The following is a 22,946-nucleotide window of genomic DNA, read 5'->3' on the forward strand; positions in this document are numbered from 1 at the left end:
TAGACTCTATTCGCTAGTTCGCTGTTCAAACGTTGACGTCCGATTCGGACAAAAATATTCTTTTTCGCGGAATGATTTTACTCGCAATTCGCGAAAGGCATTGTCGATTGTAGAGCGATCTGTAAGATCACCTTTTTCAGGATACGGAGGGTGGGCGATATAAGTTTTACTTTCGCATTTGATGCACGCTGCGCCATGTAATTGGAACGATCAATCAAGCACCTGAGAAAGGGAGGCTGAGATCACGCGTGTAGAAAGCATCCCTCGATGGTCTTGCACGCACAGTGGATACGACGGTACCACACCCTATTCAAAAACCGTGTGATCCGTAACTACACGCTTTCGAATGCTCTGAGTATAAAGACGATGATAAGGGAATAATAAGAAGGAAATATTGGGAAATGAAGCAACATCGATAACGATACGGCGGGTGTTTGTTTCGCACGTAGAAAGGGAAGAGAATGGGGAGGGGGAAAAAGGAAGAAGAAAAAAGAAAAGAAAAGAGAAAAAGAAAAAGGGGAAAGAGAAAAAGAAGAAAAAAGAAAAACAGAGCAGAAAAGATGGAAGACGAGAAGATTTGTAAAGAATTCTTTCAAACTGGGCGATTAATTTTCAGTAAGCTCGATGTATAACTGGCCGGAATAGGTAGGGTGTACACAGATATAGCCACTCTCGCGAGATATTAGACAGGTGAGCGAGTTCCCAGGGGAACAAAGCCCCCATTACCTCGTCTTACCATCCCGTCCCGCTTACCTCGACAAACTCTCTACTCCTAAAACATTCATAAGACCTACGTAAGTGGTTTTTAATAAAGGTATTTAATCATAGGTGTCGGATTACGCGTAAATCGGCTGGTAGCATCGTTGGAACCATGGGGAATTAATCGTTAAATTTAATACGGCTACCCTTTTTGTTTGCGTTGTCTAAGAGACGTACGAAAAATAAAATTCGTATCATTTTCTTTTTCGTCTTCTTCTTCAAACGCGAGTTCTTTCGATACGGAGAGACGCTCCTAGTAACGGGCGTCGTTACGGTTAAAGCAATTATTTCTGGTAGATAATTATCCCGTCGGAGAAAGACCACATCTACCGTCCAGTTTCTTCGGTGCTTTCCTCGACTCCAGCCGTTAAAATATTCTACTCCTTTCGAATCATTTTTAGACAATGTTCCTTTTACTTTATCCACTGTTATCACTCCTTCGTGCGCACGCTGAGGAATGTTTCGACGATGGAAATGAATTTTGCATCGATCAAAACGACATATTATCGATCGATCTATTGCCGGGATCCTTTTTGTTTGCCGATTCGTATCAGAAGAAAAATAATTCGATAGTAGAGAAGGAGACCATAGACGGCACCTTCGACAAGGCTTTGAACGAAATGGATTATCACAGGTAAAAACGGAGATTGCAAAAGTCACAGAGGAAATGATAACATCAATTGCTCCGTTTGAAATTAACTCTCTTATCGATAGAAAAAGAATGAACGAGTATCTTTGCCATGGATACATGGCAGAGGAGATTGTCAAAGAGGTGAGTCTTCCCAGAGTTAAACGGAAACCCAACTCGGCACCTTCCAAACCTATTATGCCGGACTCTTTGAGCAACGACAACGTGACCATTCACGAGAAGATGTTGTGGGACGAAGGTAGCTCCAAGTATAAAAATTGGCTACAAAGGTGACGTATCTTTTCACCGAACGTACCAAACTTGTCTGACTTTTATTAAACGCCGATAAGTCTCTATTCTACAGGAGGACTACTTTGGACGACGTATATCGTCATTATTCACCGCGCAAAGCGTTGAAAAAGAAACAAGGAGTTAAATACGATCATGACATCGAAGAATTTGATGGTGAGGTCACTGGTTTTGCCATGCAAGCACCGTTACCTTCCGGAAAAATAGGTGTTTACGAGGCACCAAACTCGAACGAAGGTGAAGATTGGACTGATTGAAATTTTCTATGTAACAATGAAAAATGATTTAACGAAATGTCGTGACAGATCACGTACCTGCCGCTTCGGGGCATAATTATCATCACTACGGATACGGTCACGGTGAACAGTTCGGTCATCCTGGTGAATTTTTCCCTGCGATACACGAGGAACATTACTATCACGTCCCGTATCATCATGAACAACAGGAGCACGAGGAGGAACATCACAAGCCTGTCTATCATAGCAAAGGAAAGGGACACGATCTTTCGTTGAAAGATTTCTTTGAAATTGCTCTCACCGCGTTAGCCTTCTTGGCGTTTGGTCTATTCGTCATCCAGCTCTTGATGAATGCCACGGTATTAATTTGAATTAATTTATAGAAGACATATGGGAGTGTATGCCGATGATGATAGAGCAATTCGATCGTTATGCGTAGCAAAATATGACGAACGTCACTACGGCTACTAACCTGCCAGACACGGATGGGACACGTTTTAAAAGACACGTCGGTGGCTTCCCGATGACTTATGCCACTAATCAGGAATTGAACGAATTGTCTTATCGCGTTTTGAGATCGGTCGAAGCGGCTCTAGTTGCTGATATGGATTCTGCCAATTGTCTACGAAGAATTCTCTGCGAGGACAATCAATATTCAAAGAGTACTAACGATGGTCGTAAAATTTGGATACCTGTTTGGAGGTATGCTACTGTAAAGAATAACAATATCGTTGTGAAATTTTATGGGACCTGTTGTACCTACTGTCAATGATATAGAAATCTATATTGCCTAACGTTACCGACGTTCGCTAAGGAAGTTCACATCTGCTCCTTCGCTCGATAATAAAGACAACTTCCTTTTCAGCTTAGGGATGAGCTGGATTACAGGAAGGGTTTCCAAAAATGCACCTTGGTCGGCAATGCTGGAATCCGTAAAGGCTTCGGTTCTTGGCTTGGGTGGAGCCAATTGCACTCTGCTCTATCCCAATTGCGATCTTCGCAAAGAGAGAATCAAAAGACGTCGTAGACGCAGAAGATAAATCGTTTAATCCTCGTTAATACATCGTTCGATATTTAATAGCTTTAATCGGTTTATATTTCTTTGTACTTAACGCGGTAGAAAAGGGTTGGCTTGGCTGGATAGAGCAATCTGTTCTCTTGATATCGGTAAAAGCGTAGAGTGTAACGATCTCGTTGGACAAACGTGGAAAACATGCCTGTTGTCTCTATTCTGAAGTGGCCGACTATTTCCAAGGATCGGTTTTGTATTCTCGTCGTATAAATTTCGAAATTTGTCTATCTGCAAAATGCCTTCCTTTCTACTATTTTCCAAGAAAATATATGTCACACTCGCATATCGCGGGTCGATTAAATTAGGAAGAAAGCATTTACTTTTTAAACGATTCATTTCTATACCTGTTCTTTGGATATTCCAATAGGTTCTCTGCATATGAACCACATTATACGCCGAGTCCATTGTGGTGTTATCGTCGAACCCCAATATATAAAATAATCTTCGGTAAATGCTTTAAAAATATTCGTTAGAACAATCGGTACTAAACGAATGCTGGAATTAGCGATTTTAATGGAAGGCAAAGCGCTTATTATCTCCTTTAAAAATATATTAGGAGACGTCTGCAACTGCGTGAAATATAATTAAAATAACAACGGAGCTCGTGTTTCGATTACTCGACACTTGAATTAAATATTACCTTTAAAAAATAAACGATTATTATAATGCCGTCGACTTGTCGAAGAGCATGCTCTAGAGTTAAGTATTGCGTTTTAAAGTGTACTACGTGGAGTTCCATCGGCGTACTTGAAGATAAGATATTTCAATGAGATCACGTGAAAAATAAGAAGGAAGGAGATACGAAGAAAATTCGCACACTTTGCACCATCGGCGCGATGCTCGCTACCGTATATCTCCGTTTCGCCCCAATGAAAATGCATTTGTGAAAAAGCGTAATTTCCGTCAAGAGGACCACCATTAATATACGGCTCTTCCAGTACCCATTTTGCACCGATGAGAGCTGCGAAAATTGAGCTAGCGTTGCATTCGCGTTATCGAGATCTTTGTTATTTTTCATTGCGAACATATTAATTATTAACGATGATTCGGAATACGTAGAACTTGTTACCCGTCTTTCCCGTATTGGCGATCTTTACTTTTCGTGGTGCAACGTCATAATGAACCCATTTTAATGGCGCCAAATTAATCTGTGTCATTTTACTGATATCCAAATCGATAGGAGATTGCAGTTCTCCTTCTATAAAGGCGAGACTTTGAATAAATTTTGCATTTTTTACGTTGACGTCTTCGGCGTTCTCTAAACACGTAAAGCTATCGGCTTAGTAAGCTGCTTAATCAGAGTTTATCCATTATTAATTAGATTTGTACCTTCCATTGCGTTCGTGATGAAATAAATAATTATTTATTTATTTAATTATATCACGTTCGATGTCACTCTCGATAAGTTCGATTATGTGTATCGATCGTAGGTATACGATACACGTGAAGTACCACGCAAATGAATTTTTAATTAAATCCGAAACTATTAACCTTTCTTCTCGCTGACTTTGAATCGTTGGAGAAGTGCCAAACGGGAAAGATTTTAATGAGGAAGACTTGGAGGAGAGTCCGTTTAAAGATTAACTTTACAAAATAAAATATAAAAATGGATTACGCGAGGAAAATAGGGAAAAAGAAGAAACCTGATAGTTACACTCCAAAGACCCTTGTTACAATGGTAACAACGTTTGATTATGATTTGACAAAAGACATCCCAAAGAATATAGAAGATCGACGTTTAAAGAATTGGAAAAAATGGTTGGTCGAGAGAGAAAAGATCGGTCGTCGTATAAAATCTATAACGGGTCGTCCCGAAATCGATCAGACTATTAACTCTTGCGAGAAAGTACGTTCCCTGATCGAGTTGAAAAACTTGATGGAACACGCCTCGATACCGGTTCCTCTGATACCCGATAAATATCGCGGTGGTCCAGAATTTTGGAGAGTTCCGGAATCCTTGCCTAAACATGGTGATGTTTGTTTGCCCGAGATAACAATGGTACCGACCAAAAAGGATCTGAATCTTCCACCGGACATGACGTACGTCGACGTACCAGAACTGATCGAGAAAGAAAAAGGTTTATATGGTATCTCGTTGAAGGAGACTACGTGGGAACGAAATTTGTACTTTAAACAACGCGAACAAGAACTGCACGAAGAGATAAAGCTTTTGATGCCTAAGAAACCAGAAACGAAGAAACTTTTAATTTGTGGTAAGACTTTCGTGAGGCCAAAGAAACCGCCAAAAACACCCATTATAACGATTACGTCATCGGAAGAGGACAAACCCTGTAAAGATTTAGATTTGGCAATAATTCTGAAGATACAGGATCGAGAGATCGTTCAAAATTCAAACGATCGGTCCAACGAGAAACCCATAGAATGGAACTTCAACTTTCGTGGTAGGGTCGATGAGAGATCCGAGCAGAAGATCACTTTTGAGAACAAAGGTAATATCGTGATTCATTATCGCTGGAGAGACTGGTCTTTTCAACCGAATTTTCAATTTTTCCAAAAACACGACAGCCCTTTCTACTTCAACAAAACCGATGGGATCGTTTTACCAGGAAAAATCGAGGAACTGAAGATCTGGTATTTGCCACGATCGTCCAACGTATTCGTCGAATCCTGGAGACTCTTTACAGACCCAGAAATAAGCAATTCTCCATTGATCTGTCGATTCTGGGGTTGTGCCGAAGAAAGAGACGATAAGATATCGAGTTGTTTTGCCATATCCAAGATCGACTTGTACTTAAATCGTTGTATCAAAGACTCAATAATTCGAGAGATCATCGAGAAGATAATAGCTAATATCGATTATAGAAAACCATCCGAACCCGCATACAGTAGTCTGTTTCTTGAAAACGAGGTCTTCAGAGCTAAAAATCCTTATCATTTTTATCATATGGATATTATATTGAAATTACGCGAACTTTATCGCGAGGTGACCGAACGATCGGCCGTACCTTGGAATTTATCTCTGAACGATCTTCGGGAGATCCTTCTACTTATAAAAAAACCAGAACGGAGACAGCAAATGCTTGTACGATTCAGTAATCTCTGCAAGGAATGCTTGAAGCCTCCATTGATTTCTACTTTCGTAAATGATAAGAAATATACGGCTGTATATAATGCGTTGTGTTCGTTTGCGAATTGTTTCGAGATCGAGAGCGAATTTGTGTTGACCAATTGTATTTCAACTAAAGAGAACAAACCGACCGATCCGAATGACTCATTGATGTCACAATTATCTGCGGGAAGTATTAACAAGCATCGTAAAAAGAATAAGAATCAAGACAATGAGCCGACGAAGTCACAGGTATTAGGAAGCTCTGTGAGCTTGGAGCAAAGGTATACCGGCAGTCAACTTTACAAGGAGGTATTTTTCGTTCGTATTTATGAGATATTAGGTGAGATTATAGAACGTATTTCGGCGATAATTAACTCTTACAATCGATTGGATGGGATAGACACTTCGTTCTGTCTATCGAGATAGAAAGTGCGTGTTATATAAGTGTGAAATAATCGAAGTAAAAATTATGCGAAATTCGAATACTTTTTATAATTCGTTCGATTAAGTACCTTGTTTGAGAGATTAAGAAATGCCCAAGAATATTCTTCTTCCGCGCAACAATTGAATTTTCTTGCAGTTATTTTTTATAGGATTACCTTTCTCATCCTTCAGCATTCGAAAAGCATCGACCTACGATTGTTTGAATTTGCATGTAATTTTGTTACTCTTGAAATAAAGGATGCTTACTTGAGATGGACTTATCCTAATCATCAATGGAAAAATAATCCAAGTAACGCATTCGGGATATCCGAGAATACCGCATGAACCTTCGTTGTAAGATCCTTGGTAACTGTAATAACGTTCGCAGCGAGCAGCCCATCGCATCCAGCATAATGAATCTTAATTGAATACGTTGAATGAATTCTACGACCGACGAATAGAAAATTTAATTTGCTTTTAATGAAACATACTCGGTGGAATATTTTTCTCGGATCCTGCGTCTACGACGTATTTTAAATTTTCAGTAATCTTTTCGAATTGTGGGTTATTCTCGACGTACTCTCCCGATGGGACCTAAACAAAATTATTTCGACGTTAGAGACACCTTTCAAACGAGTGTTTCGAATAATACGCAACACGTAACATACTAAAAATAAAAAGGATAGTATACAAATGCCATCCTTGTATTTTAAACACTCATCGAACGAAAGGTACTTTCGATTCCAATGTACCATCTGAGCTTCCATAGAAAACCTACAAGTTTGATATATAAAAAAAAGCGTTGTAAGAATTATTAAAATTATTCATGAGCAAACTCTGACCAAGTGCCGTTTATAGTGTGTTCCGAGCCATTACAGTTCTCCTCGCCCCAACGAAAGTTGCAAATAAAATATTCATAGACGTCGTTAAATAGCGGGCCGCCTGAAACTGTGGATTGTATTCTATTGCCACCAAGAATGACAGTCGCTGTAACGAAGCAGAACTTTTGCCGATCGATATTTAAATAAGCATGCTTATTTTATTAACATCCATTTGCATCTTCTTTTTACCGACGTTTCCATCGTTTCCCAAAATGGCTTCTCCCTCGTTCATCCAATGACCATTTAACATAAGAGGCGGATATCGTTTAGGACGGACTATTTTGTCGTCCAAGTCGATCGGAGATTGTCCATATTTCCCCAAACCTGTATAATAAAATTTTATTCGATCGAATTAACGATCTGACATATATGTAATATTAATATCAATAGATATAACCTTTTATTTTACGATCTGATAATTTATTTCATTTATTCTTTACCCACCGATCAAACCCTTGTAATATTCTGGTAGAAGTGCCATACTGTAAATTACGTAGAATTTTAAACTAACCGAAAAATTTGTCTTTAATGATGCACTGGTATTGAAATTTTTAATGACGAATTACGTCATTTGATTAATTAACGACGTCCATGATTCTTATCGAAACAACGAAACGATCGACTTTGAAGAAATTCAGAGGCTCTGTTGTCGCTTCAATAAATTTTTATTAATCGTCAAACTATGCTGCAATCAGTGGCATATAAAATTCGTCTACCGCAGCATAACTGTTGCGGCCTGTAATTACTCACTATGGGATCCCATTTGTAGTCATAAATATTTCTAAATGCATCCATCTATGTAGGAGAATGAAAGAATATATATATATATATTTATATCAAAAAATTGTTAAACTATATTCGATCCTCATTCGAAAGAAATACGTACTTGACGAGAAGAAATTTTTATCGCGTGTGAAATTATTATCCAAATTACACATTCGTTATACGGTGACACGGTAAGAGAGCCGAGATACGTAAAATAGCCTGGAGCCGCACACGCCTGCAGTATCCACCACAAACAGTCTGCGATATTAAAAAATGAAATGAGATAATCCAGAGACATATCTGTTGTTAATTTGCAAAATAATTTTTTTTTCTATATACCAGGTGTAACGGTTATACTACTCCCCATCTTCTTAATTCTTGGTAAGTGATCGGTAACACGAGCGACTGTTGGATTATCTGGCATTCCTTTACAGCCAACGACCTTTACAAACAAAATTTTTAATCAGTCGTGTATGCGACGATAAAAAGCGAGCAATTATTTTACCTGCATCAAATAAGAAAGTATCGCAATACCGTCAGATTTGTCGTAACACTTTTCCAACGATCCATATCGAGTATTCCAATGAAGAGCTTGCGCCTCCATAGAATACCTAAAGTTATATGTTCGATTAGATTATTAGATGATTAGATACGATCGCCAGAATGTCTTATACGATCAATAACGTCAAGTATCCTGTGCAAGTCGTCAAGAATATATAAATCAATCAAACTGTTTTATGTCAATCAAGCAAATTAGGGTCCAAGAGGGCCAACTTCCTGATTAGATCGAGGACGATTTGAATTATCTCGTAATCGTAATGTTCATCGATTCGTGCTTACCATACACTGTTTATAGAGTGTTCGGCACCTTGAGAATCGCTCGGACCCCAACGAAATTGTACATTTTTCAATTTAAACTCGTCTTCGCTCAACGGTCCACCTCGTAAATAAGGATCGGTTGACTGATCCAACAGTTCGATGTTAACTATAAAATATCGTAAACGATCGTACGTTCGTTGTTCGTAAGATTATGCGGAGAATGATGGGAACCTGTTTTTCCTGTGTTCGTCATCGTCGCTTTTCCCTTTTTTAACCAATAACCGGTTAACAACAAAGGTGGAAACTTTTGAGTCCACGTATTGGTCGGCTTCAAATCAATGGGCGACTGTCTCCATTTTGGTAAACCGCTCGATGACGTTGATATTATCGCGTGTAAATCGTGATCTAAGAAGAAGTGAACGTATACGTCAACGAGAGAAAATAATTACGATTAGGTAGGAAACGTTTGAAACCTTTTCGTCCGTCCTTGTATTTTCGTCCGACCCGCATTGTTCTTACGTGTTTTTTCCTAGTGCAGTGTTTGAAATTAAATCGAAAGGTAATTTAGAAAGTTTGCGATCCAAAATAGTTTTTGAATTTTGAAAACATTTTCTAATTTAGTTAATTTATCGATTTTGTAGTTGTTTTAATCATATCGTGTGGTAGTTTCATTGTGAAGTTGTTAACGAATACATATTGACACATACTTTACGTGTATTCTCATTGACGTGTTTTATTAAGTCATATTAAACAAATATACGCGTGTAGTATAATGAAATATCAACAGTGGGCTGATATACAATATTTATAAAAATAGAAACATAGCTTCAACAAATATAGTAAATTACTCGCGAATTGAGCTTTTGAACCTCCCGATAATTCTCTTTGATAAACGTTCCTTGTTTGTTTCTTAACATTCTGAAACATTGCGCTTGATTTTCCGAGATTCGTACGGGTTCTGGGAAAATGATCCAAGTTGCGCACTCGTAATAGGGCCAAGTGGTAATGGAACCGGAGTAGCTATAATAGCCTGGTGTTTGACAGGCTTGCCTCATCCAACTCAAACAGTCTGTAAAAATGTTTCGACTGAAGTTCTCGAAGCTGTTCAAGGGAAAACGTAAAGGAAAGTATTTTATTTCGGTGAAAACGCGATACGTACTAGGTGATATTTTTGCGGTGGACTCCGGTTCGGTGATTTTATACAAATTATCGGTGATCTTCGAGAACAATGGATGCTCGTCCCAAGCAGGAAGTTGATAGACCTGAAGAAAATAAGAGCAAATCGCGAGACCGTCTCTCTTGTCCCAGCACTTTTCAATTTCTTCGTATCGAAGATTAAAGTGTATGATTTGAGCTTCCATTGTAAACCACGTTCCATTGAGAGTATGCTCGGCTCCTTTACAATTCGATGAGCCCCAACGAAAGACAACTTCGGAAAATTCGTACACGTCGTCTGTTAGCGGTCCACCACGTATACTAGCTGGATTTCTATTACCCTCCAGAGTTATCGCGACTGTAGAAAACGATACGTAAATGTGCGCGTAGATAAATGATTAGTGTCGTCGCTCGTTTCTACATAATTTACCGGTAGATCCAGTGTTCTTTATATTTGCGTATCCTTCCTGATTCCAATGGCCACTCATAGTGAGAGGAGGATATTCTACTCTAAGAACATGATTGTCGTCTATATCCACGGGAGATTGTCCCCATTTCGAGCTGTCACCTTCGAAGGATCACACCGGATTAGGATTTACTTCATATTCCATTGATCGAATTCTAATCTTACCAGCGCACTGCATATTTCCTACTTTTCTAGAATCTATTTTGCCTTCTTATCGACTGGACATCCTTCGCAGAATTCTAATTCATCGTACTTAAGGATTTTGAATTCTTTTCTCAACGTCGACCGTTCAACGGGAGAACAATGGAGGAGATCGATATTTGCCTATCGAGTATTCCAGTTTGAAACAACGTTCACGTATCTTTCAAAAATGGAATCGATGTCACGTACCATGAGTTGCGAGTAAAATCGTCGGGTGGTTAATATCTCGATGAAAATATGTTGGGCTTTTCGTGGCCCGAATTGATGATCGTATCTGGTAGCGTTTTATTCTTAGGTATGTGAGCGCGATCAATATTCAATTACCGAACGATTATAAATTTCATCTACACTTTGTGAACGACAAAGCGTTGCTGTCCAGCGAATTGTTGAAGTGGTCTCACATCTTTTCACGAACCTCCGTCATCGAAGAAGAATGCCAATCGCCGATCTTTTCGTTCGGATATGCCGCTCACAATGGACCTCATACTTGGAAAACCTTTTATCCAGAGAGTACTGGTTACAATCAATCGCCGATCAATATCACCACGACCATTGCGATCGGAGAGTACGATAATATCGAATGGGTCGGTCATAATACAGTACCCTGTTCTATGATCATGGCAAACGATGGAAATTCTGGTACAACTTCAGAGATGCCCGATTCTATTTCCTAATGAATCGCGAAACAAGCGGTAAATTTCAACGAGCGTTTATAATAGTTATAGTATGTGGTACTTGGTGTGGCCGTGCACATCCCTTCATCAAAGGAGGCCCTTTGACCGATATATACAACTTTCATTCGATGATGTTCCATTGGGGCCCATCGGACAACGAAGGAAGCGAGCATACAATCAACCATGTCCGTTATGCGATGGAATTGCAATTCATACACGTCAAGCGTGGCTTATTTTCACCTCTCCAGGCAGTTTTACTAGGTGCAAAGGACGGAGTGGTGATCGTGTCCTCATTCTTTAACGTACGAGGATTCATCCCTCTCTCTTTCACTGTCTCTCTCTTCCCCTTTCTCATTATTTTTATCCATTACCGAGGAAACTAATAAACGAAGCAGCCAACAAATTAAAGCGGACGTTTTCAGATAATGCCTGTTGACAATCCTTACTTGGATTGCATAGTAACAAATTTGAGATACATTACGCAACCCGGTAGCAAAGTGTATATACCACCTTTTCCTCTCTCATGGCTACATTATACCGAAGGAAGGAATTACTACGCCTATCACGGTTCCCTGACTCAGCCACCCTGCAGCGAAATTGTCACTTGGCTTATCGATCCTCTTCCAGTAGCAATTTCCTCGAATCAGGTAGATGAGAGACTTTCTTCGTAATTAGAAAATGAGAAAAAGAAAATAACGAGTTAGTCCCGTAGGTCGCACAATTTAGAGAAATCCGTTCGAGCGATGGATTGCTTCTGACGAATTGCAGACCGGTTCAATACTTGAACGAACGTGACGTTTATCATTACGCATAGCCTTCAGAGATTTTTTTAGTAAGATAATATCTTTAATTATACGTACCAATCTAGATGATCCTTTACGTTTTAATTCCTTTCAGACTGTCTTCCTCGATTAATGCGAACAATTTCGCAAATTTCTATGAAAGTTTATAAGGGATAAAGTATTGTGCTTTACATTTATAATTTCATATATACTATATACATAAATACTTTCTTCTAAATATACAATGTAGAAAATTAAAACGAAACGAAATATACAAGAGTACTTTGCGCTACGATTTCGAAAAATAAAAGGGTTCTGGTATTGCCATGCCTAATAAAACATTTTATTATTCTCGTACGACGTACAATAACATTTCTACGAATGTGACGTACGTTCAGAGAAACATACAGCTTATACTTTCGAACGGGAGATACATACATACGAAAAGATTCTTTGATTTGACACGAAAACTGAAACAAACGATGCGACGAACTACCAAAGATATTTTCTAATACATGTATATACGGACATTGTTAATGTATACTCACGTATCGCCGCGAAGTCGAGTTTCATATAAAAGTATATACCTACGCATATGTGTATATATATATATATATATATATATATATATATGCGTGTGCGTAGATATATACTTTTATATATATATATATATGTATGCGTGTGTGAGCGATGGGTCAGCTAAACTTGTTGTATCTCAAATCTTGTTCTCATTTTCAAAGAAAAGTCAAAATTATTATAAATAGTGAAAAATATGAAATGCATCTAATAGTTGAGGAAAAAAGAAAAGTATTAGCTGGCACATCCTTTGTCAAATATGTATTATAAACGATTCCATCGGAATTTGTAGAAAATAGTATAAAAGAGAGAATAATGAAATAAAAATGACGATAAACTTGACGCACGCTGTATTAGTCGCGATGGATGCTCTTGGCACGTCGCATATTTACAAATTATTATGCGAGTAAGAATTCACACTTTTTGACAACGTTCATGGCATTCACTGGTTCGTTTTATTTCTTCTCGAAAAATTAATCTCGATATTCTCTCAACTTTTTCCCCTTCAGTTCTTTGAGATGGACACGTAAGAGATACACGTATTTATATGTATTTACAACGGGTTTAACACACTGTATTTTTTCTCGATTGGTTCCAGAAAAATTGGTTCGTCTTATGCAATAAATATACGATAAGGGACGGGAGTGACTCGGAGCAACGTCGATCGAATAAATTTTCTTTTCGCGTCATTACTCTTCGAGCTTCACAATCTCGAATTTCGTAAAGGCAGGTCGCTATAAAAGTTGTCCCACCGGAGAGTCCGATTCCTCTTCTTCCTTTCTATCGCGTTTGAATAGCAAAGAAATAAGTCGAGAAACGCTTCGTTCTTCCTTTTTCTCCTCTCTTCTTCCTTTCAAAATATCCTCGATATCTTTAAAGGCTAAAGAAACTCTTATCTCCTTTTCAGGACGCGGATTAATCCGTTTGCATATCTCGGATAGTTCGACAAAGGAACGCAGACGTGATTATGCCAAAAGTCTAAAAGTTAGATGTTTTATAAATTAATTATTTTTCGTTCAAACGATTGCGCGTTAATCGCGCATCAATGAATAAAATTATTATTACTACTATTACTATTACTATTACTATTACTATTATTATTATTATTATTAATGTTATTGTCGCCGTCGTCGTCGTCGTCGTCGTCGTCGTGATTTCGATAACAGCGCAATAAATCTAATTACATTTTCATAGAGTAAAAAAGCTATCATAAATTAATTACCTGAATGCCAGCCATTGCCATACCCAGGAAAACTAACGTGAAGCTCTCGCTCTGAAGCCAATTGCTAACTTTTCCGAGGCAACCCTAATGAACGTTCGTCGATTAAATACTTCAAGTACCAATACTTTTAGAGCTTTCATTAGATAGAAGACAAGAGAACAAGAACACCCACCTCCTTGTGTCGATAACCCTCGTGACCCTCTTGGTCTTCCACTTGACACGCGGCTTCGTCCTTCGCCTGTGGATGAAGCCATGGTTTCTCGTGCTACCGTCATAATCAATGATGATCAATGAAACCGTGGTTCTCGTGTCTCTATAACGCACTCCTAATTAAACTACTCACGTTTTTGTGAAATACTCTCGAGACAACGCTCATCGGACTACCTGTATTCTTTACCTACAATTAACGTTATTTAAATGTCGATAATTAAGAATAGAATCTTACGTGTACATCGGCAACCATTAATAGCGCATAGGAGGATTCACCTACCCTAGTAAGAAAAGATTTTCATTCTACGTGGAAAAAAAAAAGAAAGTTGGATCTCTAGTAATTTTTATTTATAAAAAATTGTTTACGACGAATCCCTGAAGACGAGATGACTCAGCTAGCTGATAGAAAAGCATCCGTTCGTTAAGATATTTTTTATTTGAAGTCTCTACGACTCGTACTACCGAAGATATTCGCGTCGATTCATTGACACACTTTTTTCAGCACGTACCTTCTATATCTGTATATATAAATTTGTGGAATTTACTACGCGATCGGTCTTTTTTCTTCTCTCTACTACGGCTCCTATTTTGGCTTCTTTTTATGAATCGCAAACTTCAATGGTATATATCTTCGCAAGAAAGAGTCGTAAAGACGTGAAAAAAGGTTCTTTCCTTTTTTCTTTTAAAGGAAAAAAACATTCTCGTTTTATAGCCACGTGCTATGGTATCGTAAATCTTTTTTAAAGGGACAAATCGATATTGTCGAAACTTATATGTATCGCTTAAGGATATCGGGTGAGATCTTCCTATGCGACTGTTAATGCCACCGCTATACTATATAATTTCCACCGTCTAAACTAAAGAAAAAAATGTTTCATTAGATCTATTTCACGGTTTTAATATTTTTATCGATCATTTAATTAGGTATTAATCAAAGGTGAAAATACCTCGGTATTTTTGAGAACGCAGCACGTGATTGGAACCTGTCGCCTGCTTCCTGAAATTTGGCCATCCCTCCACCATGCCGTACCATTGTAATCCGCGTCGCTGTGCACTCCGCAGCAATTAAACTACAATAGATTCATTTGTGATTGCGCGTGTACACGTACGTGAGCACGAACTCTTCAAAATATCGCGATATGTCTTGCGGAACAACGCTTTAAAAGCTCGTTCGTACGTGAAATTCAACATTTTGTACGAAACGTTTCAAATGAAATTTTAACAATGACGATCATAAGGTACATTATCGTTACGCGTTGCTATTGTCACGAAATGAATAAATTTTTAAACTGTAGGATTTTAAATCGCAGAGGAGAATTGATATCGTGTTACATTGAGTCTCACGGAAGGTGTATCGATTTATCCCATCATATTTAGCCACATGTTACGTGACTAGCAGCGCACTTCTCTCGTGTTTCTTACTGCTATTTGATTCATGAAGAAAATTAATTCGATTTCCGAGAAACTCAATTATTGGCGTACCTTGTACTGAGCGAAATCAAGACTATGGCTAAATGAGATATCGCTGGTAGTGTCGTGGCCGTAGTCCGTGGTCAGTTTATTGGACAGTCTTCCCTCCAAGTCGGAAAGAATCCGAAAAGTCATGAGCCCACCGACCGCTGCTGTGACAAGCTCTGTTACGATCAGGGCGACCAGCATGCTCATGTACTAAATAAAAATAGGAAAAAAAGTCGTCAAAACAATCACGACGAGAATAGAATATTGACCTTGACACCTTCGCGGTATCTCTGTAATACGTGTTATAACCATAAGAATAGCTATTCAGGAGCATTATACACGTGGCAAACTAAATATGAACATCTGAACCTTTATCGTTAGATAGAAATGACCTCGAGGAACTATTTTTTCTTATCGAAGATATTTAAATGTTTCCATGTAAATGTACGGGGATGTAGCTGTAAGTATCCTTACCGTGGCGAGAATGCACTGATTTCCACGCACGGCAGCACGACAACCAAAGAAACCCACCATAAAGACGGTGAAGCCGAGGCCGACCAGGCTGTACGCTATCAAATCAATCGTCTCGTGGGGTTTGACGTCGGGTAGAAAAAGATTCAGAAGGTGTCCTTTGCTCGGCTCCAACAGTAACCATGCTCCTATAACTAGCACCGTACAACCGGCCAACTGTCGGGAATATATTTATTTTTATCCGGCTTCATCTCGAACACAGTGGAATGAGGCACGGACAATAATAGTGTTTCAAGGGGGGGACGATTTTTCTATATTTTTTCATTTTTTTTTTCGCTCTCCTTTTTTTTCGTTCTTGCGCTTGACCGATGTATGCATGCACTTACACTCCGACTATATATCGAACGCGTCCATGCTCTCTTGCTCGTTGATTCAAATTAAATGCTAGGAGAGAGGAGAATCGATACGATTCGTTTGGCCGCCCGCGAGTCGTCATTTTTTTAATCCAGTAGAGATATGACTGAATTAATAATCGTACGGACTGATTTATTTTCTACCGTTTAATCATGGCCCGATGGTACGGCGAAAAATTACCTACGTTGACTTTTCAACGTACTCATACGGTCTAAGGTTTTTAATAAATATACAAGAGAGAAAATGATTGACTATTTTTACCCATATTAACAGGTTGAACGTGAACACTGCAACTTTCAAGTATTTCATTCCGACGTGTTTGCAAAAACGTCCAAACAGTCATCAATCTGCGAACACATAAATAAATAAAAAAAGTACAAATTCCTTTTCACGTAGACGAAACTATACACGATCGATCGAGCACACGTTTTACGTTTCATTTGACAGATGCAATTACACCGAGGGATGTGCAAAATGAGTCCTTTGAAAGTTGCTTGTAAAGTGCGTTTGTTCCTCCTAAGAACGCTGTTAACTCGTCCGCGAGTAATTTCTTCGAACGCGTTGTCGAAACTCTAAGAAACTTTTTAACGTGGGAAAAGTAATTGTTATATACGCATACGTGTACATGTGTATGGCTGCGTGCGCGCGCGTGTGCGTATATATGTATATTGGAAGTCGCATTGGTTGAGATCAAAGGACAGCGCGAAATTCATTAGTCGTCAACCAACAGGGTTTTGCGAGTATGCAAGAGACCGTCACGTGGCTCTTTGAAGTTGCACGACCGAAGCAAGAGTATTATGTCAACACATTGCTATTACGTATTTCCCTGAGTAGTCGATTACTAAGCGACTAGCGAGATAACTTTAAAATTGCTTAAATAATCTAGATGTTGCGAAAGTAACGAATTTAAAAACAAAAATAACGATTATTCAAAGAGTAATGATTTTTCTAAAGCGTCTTTGAAAAGTAGCGATCTACCAAACGTTTTATCCCCGAATTATTACTTGCGTTTCTACAAATTCGTACAAAACAACGGAGCAACAAATAAAGAAAAACTTGTTATCGTAATTATCGAATGCAAGGTCAAAACTTATCGATCAGTCGCTCTATCGATCGTTTATTTGTCGTTGAGCTAGATTTACCTGTGGTCAACAAGTTATCTCCCTCGAAGTGCCAATTATTGCTTCGGTAGTTTTCCTCTAACGAGAACAGCAAAGTCGAGTGGGACACTCACTTTCACGAGAATTAAAAAGAAAATAAATGACGAACTACGAAGAACATTAAGGCAAGCAACACCACCATTTATCATCAATATCGTTACGTATTCCAACTAGCTAATTCCAAAGTGAGAGGAGTTCACAGGTGGTTCGTAGACCGCGCTAGATCACGTACGTCACAGAGGGTTGTTTTTAGATATATCTGCGGACTCTTTAGAAAAGAGGCTCGAGTAGGGAATAAAAGGGAGAAAGGAATAAAGCGAGAAAGCGCGCGCGAGAGAGAGAGAGAGAGAGAGAGAGAGAGAGAGCGAGCGAGCGAGCGAGGTAGCCAAGCAGCCGCCTTTCTCCGGAAGCTACCAGGATCGATCAGGGAACACCGTTCTATCCATCCATCTTCTCTTTTTCTCGATACACTTGAAATTGAGAGGAAAGAATGGAGAGAGGAGAGCGAGGATCTTCCGACGCGATCCGAAATCCTACCGCGAAGAGGGTCCTCGCCCGGTGGAGGATCCAAACTAAACAGGCGACCTCTGCCGTCGAGAAGGATTCCACGACTCGCTCATAATTCGTATTTCTCGAAAGAGCTGTCGCGGATCACTCCAGCCTTCTACGGGTCCCGTTTTGCGCTCGGCCTCTCCTTTCCCTCTCTTACTACGTCTCTCTTTCACGTTCGAGTTTGCGTCGGCCGATGGTCCAGATATGCGGCTGCGTCCGCGCCGACGCTCTATCTCATCCCATAGTCGATCCCCGCCCGTAACCATTCTCTCTTAATTTCTCTTTCCCCCTATACCCATATTCCTCTTCTTCCCTCGTCGGTCTCTTACATATTATTACGGTATAATCTGGGTATTTTTATTATTAGCTGGTCGATTTTCTAATACACGTTAATGTACGATCTCGACAATCAACTCGAATCTTTCGAAATCGTTATCAAAATCTGCGGTTTCGAGACAAGGAATATTTTCTATGGTCGTCGAAGTGTTGTTAATTATTTATGTAAATATAATAAATTTATTATTTAAGTATTAACAATTTATACAATCGTCGCTATTCTTCTCGTTTATAAATAATATTCAACCACGAGTAAAATATCAGCCAGAAATTTTTCCGTCACGCGCGGAACACCGTTCTCGTATCCACCGAGCGAAACGTACGATCTCCGAGTGCGTGTGCGTGTATGTGCGCGCGCGCGCGCGTGCACGCGTCGACGTGTTATTAAATTCTCGTCTTAAGACTAGAGAAAATGCAGATTATGAAAGGATCGGAATTGTTCATCGGTGCCGCGGTAATCAAACGTTACGACATTAATACTTAATCCTAATTATCTCCCATTAAGTACATGGATCTCACAACACGTTTGACGATCTAGACGATCGCGTGATAAAAACTCAATGGACTTTAAAAGGAAACGACGGATCGACTCGATCGCTCCTTATTCGGGTTTCCCGCGCTTTCTTTAACGTATACGTTAACAACGACACGCGTACATATAATACAATAAAATTATTCGAAAGGAGGCAATAGAACTTTACGCAATAATATAAATATTATGATAAAATGATATAATACAAATTCGGTATTTTTCCCCTCATACATTCCTTTGATCATTCTGACGACTCTCTCTTTCACACTGAAAAAAAAAAAGAGAAAAAAAGAAGAAAAAGGAAAAAGAACACTCAGACAATTTTTCGCTCCTCTTTCTATAAAAACGCTACATCCTATCTTTCTTTTTTTTTTATTGGACGGCACACAGACTTTCGATAAAAAAACACTTAGTACTATTCGTTATCCGTGCGATCGAAAGCCGTACGTTGTTGCGTTCAAAGAGAAAACTAAAACGCTTAAAAACTTTGATGGATCAAAGTCCGTTGGCTCCCGCTGGACTATTTTAATTGATCGTCATCAAACATTGCACGACTGATCGATGAACGAGTAAAAAATCGATTAATCGAACGAAGAAAAAGAAGATATATTCTACTTCTGTGTACAATATTTGCCATATTTTTCTTCGTTCCTTTTCTCTCTACCCCGATATTTCAATCGAAAATTATTTCTCACGGCATCCGTACTATCGTTGAGATTGTCAAAGAGGATTTTTATCTTAAAAAGAAAGGAAGGAAAAAAAAACAAGAAAAAAAAAAAGAGAGAAAAAATGTATGGGCTCGCGATACCCCGAGTTTCTCTTACTGTTGATGCGTCGCTTGCTATCGATCACCGCGCGATGATAATCCATACGGAAGGAATTTCCGACGTTTCTTCTAGCTAGTAAAAACTACGCTTCGATGCGTTCGTTTGAAAAAAAGAAATAAAAAAAGAACAAAAAAAAATAAAATACACATAAAACGAAAAAAAAAAAAAAAAAGATCTCTGGCACTTTTTAAAAATATCAGCGAGGTCATTATTAATAAATTCGCTGCGGAAGGACTGCTACGAATGCGAGCATCATTTTCGAAGGAACATGCTCAGAAAAATAGAAGAAGAAAAGGTTCCTGGTATTTCGTTGGAAATTTAGCAAAGCACATTCCCCGGAGGGAATCCTATTCTATTCCCCATTGAATTCTTCCTTCCTCTTCATATCGCAAAATCGTAATTCGCATGAAAATTTTTCGGTCGGTCTCGGTTACGGATCAAGTTTACAATTCAGTGGTGGTTTCGACGGGGCTCTGCTCGTACAAGTAAGTAAATCCGAGATGAGAGTAGTCCTTCTTTTCTCGGAACGTAACGTTATCGTTGGAAGGACTCGCGCTGAGTAGATCACCGCCGTGATTGTAGAGAGGATTGAGGACGGGCGTGGTGGTGTCGTGATTGTTCATGGTGTTGCTGTTGCTGGTCGTGTGGTTCTTACGACCGAGAGTCGATCGTCGAAGGGAATGAACGTTACCCTCCGCATGATTCCCGGCTATACTCGAGGCCCGAGCCGTGGTCGCAGCTTCCGAGCTCACAGGACTTTGTTGACCTTAAAAAGAAGAAAGAAAGAGTTGCCATTGTACGTACGTGGTGGAACGACAAAAAGACTGGTACAATTTCGTAAAATGTCTACGTGATATTTTCCGATATGATTCCTTTTTCTTTTCCTCACCGATACGATGGGTGGTACGTAATATACGCGTACCGCTTTTCGTTAACCACCGTTACCAAGTCACGAGATAACGTTTCAATACTTTCTGTTTGAGTTAGCAAACGAATAAATAAGTCGATCGAAATTATTACCTGTACTCCCACCGTGGTCTTTGGTAATATAACTAACGTTGTCCAAACTGAAGGCATGATTCTTGTTGCTAAAGTCGAGTTGCAAGTCGTTGTAACTGTCGTTGTCGTCGACGGGCACGCTCATTTGGAGCACCTGCGTCTCGTATTCCTTTAAATTGGGCTCGACGTAGACGGGATCGTAACGAGGTACAACATACATCCGTTGCATTCGCTCCTTGTACGCCTTGTACCTATGATTTCATTTAATTCCTTTTTATATTTGTCTATATACGTTTACGTAAGAGTTTAAACGCGACGTAACGCGCCATTCGCGTCTATTCATTCCGGAAATTTTAATTAGAGTTAATGGATCTAATAAAGGCAACAACGAATTCATACGAGAAATGAGCTTAGCGAGAGAAAAAAGGTATTACCATGAATATTCACGTCGATAATGAGACGAGAAGAAGGTTCGTTTGCACGCGTAACGCGTTCACCAAAATACCAATGTGTATTTTCTAAACTCGCATTTCCGTTTGCTCGGTAACGAGGAAATGTAGGTCGATCGAATAACAATAACATATTGCGAGCGGTGTGCGAGTCGTTCGGTTGATCGTTTACGCGTGGCAGCGAACGAATGCGCGGTCGAGGAAAAAGGCGTGAGAAAAGCGACGCGAGTGGAGGAAGAAAAGAAAGAATGAAAAATACCTGGACCAAGACACGCTGATGTAGATTATTCCAGCGATCCCGAGTATGAGGATGACGCAGGCTATGATGATCAGAGCATATGGAAATACCTCTCCGCTGAACGCCACGGCCGTTTGCGTGCGAACGGGCTCCGCGTACATTACTGGCGCGTGTATGTCGATTGCGTTAGCGCGTACCAACGTCGAGACGTCAAACGTGATGTTCGATACCGCAGTCCTTTCGACGATCGACCTGCGAAAAATAGAACGGCGCAAATAAATGCAATGCACACTTCTATCGCGCGTCTGGCGTAGCGACGCGAGCGATAAGCGTTCAAGGTCTACTGGAGTCTACAAACCGGGCGGCGTACCTGCTGCTCGTAATTATACGGAGGCTTCGGAAATTACTGCTTCTTATCGGAGAGTGACTTTACGATTCTTGTGAGCAATAAGAGTTACGAGTGGGACGTTACGCTCAGGAACGATGTATGTCGTTTTCAAGATATCTTTCAATATCCTTTCGTCGCGACGAGATTCTAAATTTCGTTCCGAGAGAAGATATATAAAAGATTACCTCTGGATCCTCGAGCTATTGCGATCCAATATCAGCTCGGTATCGGGATCAATCGCGTAAAACCAAACGTCCGAGTCCTGGGGATAAGTCTCGACCGTCCCATTCTTCGTGCGAACCTTCCTAACGGCGATCCTATCGATACCGACCAACAGTCCGCTCTTCTCCTCGATGATATTCGCCATTCTCCTAGCATCCTTCTGAAGTACCTCGGGTGCCGCGTCCTGAATCACCAGGATCAATAAATTTTCTTCGCCTATTAAATTCACTATCACCGGAGCAACGATCGAGTTGAAGTTCGTCGTCGAGTTTGGATTGTCACGTACGTTCACGTCGAATTTAAACGGTAACTCGGAAGGATCGACGTTGTCAAAGGTCGCGGTTGTTCGTATTATTCCAGAGAAAGCATCCATCGCGAAATAATCGGAACCACGTCCCTCGAGAATCTTGTACTCCAATTTTCCGTATTTCCCGTTGTCCTTGTCGTGGGCCTTTACTTGTATAACACTCGAGCCGAACTGCGCATTTCGAGGTATCGCGGCGAAGTAACGACCTCTCCTAAGTTTGTAATCGTCCTCGGGAAAGATGAATTCCGGCTTGTTGTCGTTCACGTCTATGACTTGAATCTTTACCTGTTGTCGAAGGAACGAGGAACTCGTATATAAATAAATCGGCTGAGCGAAAATCAAAGA

General features: G+C 39.7%; 9 protein-coding genes across 13 annotated transcripts in view; 3 read left to right on the forward strand and 6 right to left on the reverse strand.

The window, feature by feature from the left end:
* The first annotated feature begins 764 nt into the window (after positions 1-764).
* LOC122633869 lies at positions 765-3,078 on the forward strand. The gene is made up of 7 exons (XM_043822304.1): positions 765-794; positions 1,161-1,393; positions 1,474-1,677; positions 1,752-1,933; positions 2,002-2,291; positions 2,372-2,634; positions 2,798-3,078. The coding sequence occupies exons 2-7, from the start codon at positions 1,164-1,166 to the stop codon at positions 2,970-2,972; spliced, it is 1,344 nt and encodes a 447-aa protein (XP_043678239.1). The 5' UTR covers positions 765-794; positions 1,161-1,163; the 3' UTR covers positions 2,973-3,078.
* On the reverse strand, positions 2,990-3,847 carry LOC122633867 (carbonic anhydrase 3-like). The gene is made up of 3 exons (XM_043822297.1): positions 3,645-3,847; positions 3,349-3,573; positions 2,990-3,232 (listed from the first exon to the last, which is right to left on the reverse strand). The coding sequence occupies exons 1-3, from the start codon at positions 3,741-3,743 to the stop codon at positions 3,041-3,043; spliced, it is 516 nt and encodes a 171-aa protein (XP_043678232.1). The 5' UTR covers positions 3,744-3,847; the 3' UTR covers positions 2,990-3,040.
* A 34-nt stretch (positions 3,848-3,881) lies between these two features.
* Positions 3,882-7,953, reverse strand: LOC122633864 (carbonic anhydrase-related protein-like). 2 transcript variants are annotated; one of them, XM_043822293.1, is made up of 8 exons: positions 7,823-7,953; positions 7,568-7,702; positions 7,340-7,484; positions 7,166-7,271; positions 6,989-7,091; positions 6,765-6,916; positions 6,587-6,707; positions 3,882-3,965 (listed from the first exon to the last, which is right to left on the reverse strand). In XM_043822293.1, the coding sequence occupies exons 1-7, from the start codon at positions 7,857-7,859 to the stop codon at positions 6,600-6,602; spliced, it is 786 nt and encodes a 261-aa protein (XP_043678228.1). In that variant the 5' UTR covers positions 7,860-7,953; the 3' UTR covers positions 3,882-3,965; positions 6,587-6,599. The 2 variants fall into 2 exon arrangements, with proteins under 2 accessions (XP_043678228.1, XP_043678227.1); XM_043822292.1 differs by lacking the exon at positions 3,882-3,965 and adding an exon at positions 6,166-6,488.
* LOC122633857 (MYCBP-associated protein-like) lies at positions 4,611-7,091 on the forward strand. The gene has a single exon (XM_043822279.1). The coding sequence runs from the start codon at positions 4,611-4,613 to the stop codon at positions 6,498-6,500; it is 1,890 nt and encodes a 629-aa protein (XP_043678214.1). The 3' UTR covers positions 6,501-7,091.
* A 64-nt stretch (positions 7,954-8,017) lies between the features above and the next one.
* Positions 8,018-9,556, reverse strand: LOC122633863 (carbonic anhydrase 2-like). Its single transcript, XM_043822291.1, has 7 exons — positions 9,436-9,556; positions 9,194-9,367; positions 8,984-9,128; positions 8,649-8,754; positions 8,483-8,585; positions 8,265-8,401; positions 8,018-8,173 (listed from the first exon to the last, which is right to left on the reverse strand). Exons 1-7 carry the CDS (start codon positions 9,470-9,472, stop codon positions 8,054-8,056), a joined length of 822 nt encoding a protein of 273 aa, XP_043678226.1. The 5' UTR covers positions 9,473-9,556; the 3' UTR covers positions 8,018-8,053.
* A 51-nt stretch (positions 9,557-9,607) lies between these two features.
* LOC122633865 (carbonic anhydrase 7-like) lies at positions 9,608-12,879 on the reverse strand. Its single transcript, XM_043822294.1, has 4 exons — positions 10,749-12,879; positions 10,548-10,685; positions 10,122-10,475; positions 9,608-10,031 (listed from the first exon to the last, which is right to left on the reverse strand). Exons 1-4 carry the CDS (start codon positions 10,759-10,761, stop codon positions 9,790-9,792), a joined length of 747 nt encoding a protein of 248 aa, XP_043678229.1. The 5' UTR covers positions 10,762-12,879; the 3' UTR covers positions 9,608-9,789.
* Positions 10,954-12,272, forward strand: LOC122633939 (carbonic anhydrase 3-like). The gene is made up of 5 exons (XM_043822435.1): positions 10,954-10,985; positions 11,080-11,423; positions 11,504-11,760; positions 11,881-12,105; positions 12,171-12,272. Exons 1-5 carry the CDS (start codon positions 10,954-10,956, stop codon positions 12,270-12,272), a joined length of 960 nt encoding a protein of 319 aa, XP_043678370.1.
* Positions 12,880-13,143: 264 nt separating the features above from the next.
* On the reverse strand, positions 13,144-18,466 carry LOC122633862 (tetraspanin-11-like). Its single transcript, XM_043822289.1, has 9 exons — positions 17,734-18,466; positions 16,853-16,938; positions 16,181-16,393; positions 15,731-15,916; positions 15,196-15,318; positions 14,382-14,435; positions 14,211-14,303; positions 14,039-14,122; positions 13,144-13,794 (listed from the first exon to the last, which is right to left on the reverse strand). Exons 2-9 carry the CDS (start codon positions 16,898-16,900, stop codon positions 13,732-13,734), a joined length of 864 nt encoding a protein of 287 aa, XP_043678224.1. The 5' UTR covers positions 16,901-16,938; positions 17,734-18,466; the 3' UTR covers positions 13,144-13,731.
* Positions 18,467-18,796: 330 nt separating this feature from the next.
* The window catches only part of LOC122633856 (cadherin-99C), a 53,816-nt gene continuing 49,666 nt past the window's right edge, over positions 18,797-22,946 (reverse strand). For 3 of the 4 annotated variants that reach the window (XM_043822276.1, XM_043822275.1, XM_043822278.1), the window contains 4 exons: positions 22,258-22,886; positions 21,706-21,936; positions 21,019-21,248; positions 18,797-20,764 (listed from right to left, as the gene is read on the reverse strand). In XM_043822276.1, the coding sequence (XP_043678211.1) occupies positions 20,442-20,764; positions 21,019-21,248; positions 21,706-21,936; positions 22,258-22,886 (1,413 nt within the window). In that variant the 3' untranslated portion in view covers positions 18,797-20,441. The remainder of the gene's footprint in view (positions 20,765-21,018; positions 21,249-21,705; positions 21,937-22,257; positions 22,887-22,946) is intronic. The other variant, XM_043822277.1, reaches the window with a different exon arrangement.

This window comes from Vespula pensylvanica, chromosome 13, assembly GCF_014466175.1.
Source record: "Vespula pensylvanica isolate Volc-1 chromosome 13, ASM1446617v1, whole genome shotgun sequence".
Classification (NCBI taxonomy): domain Eukaryota; kingdom Metazoa; phylum Arthropoda; class Insecta; order Hymenoptera; family Vespidae; genus Vespula; species Vespula pensylvanica.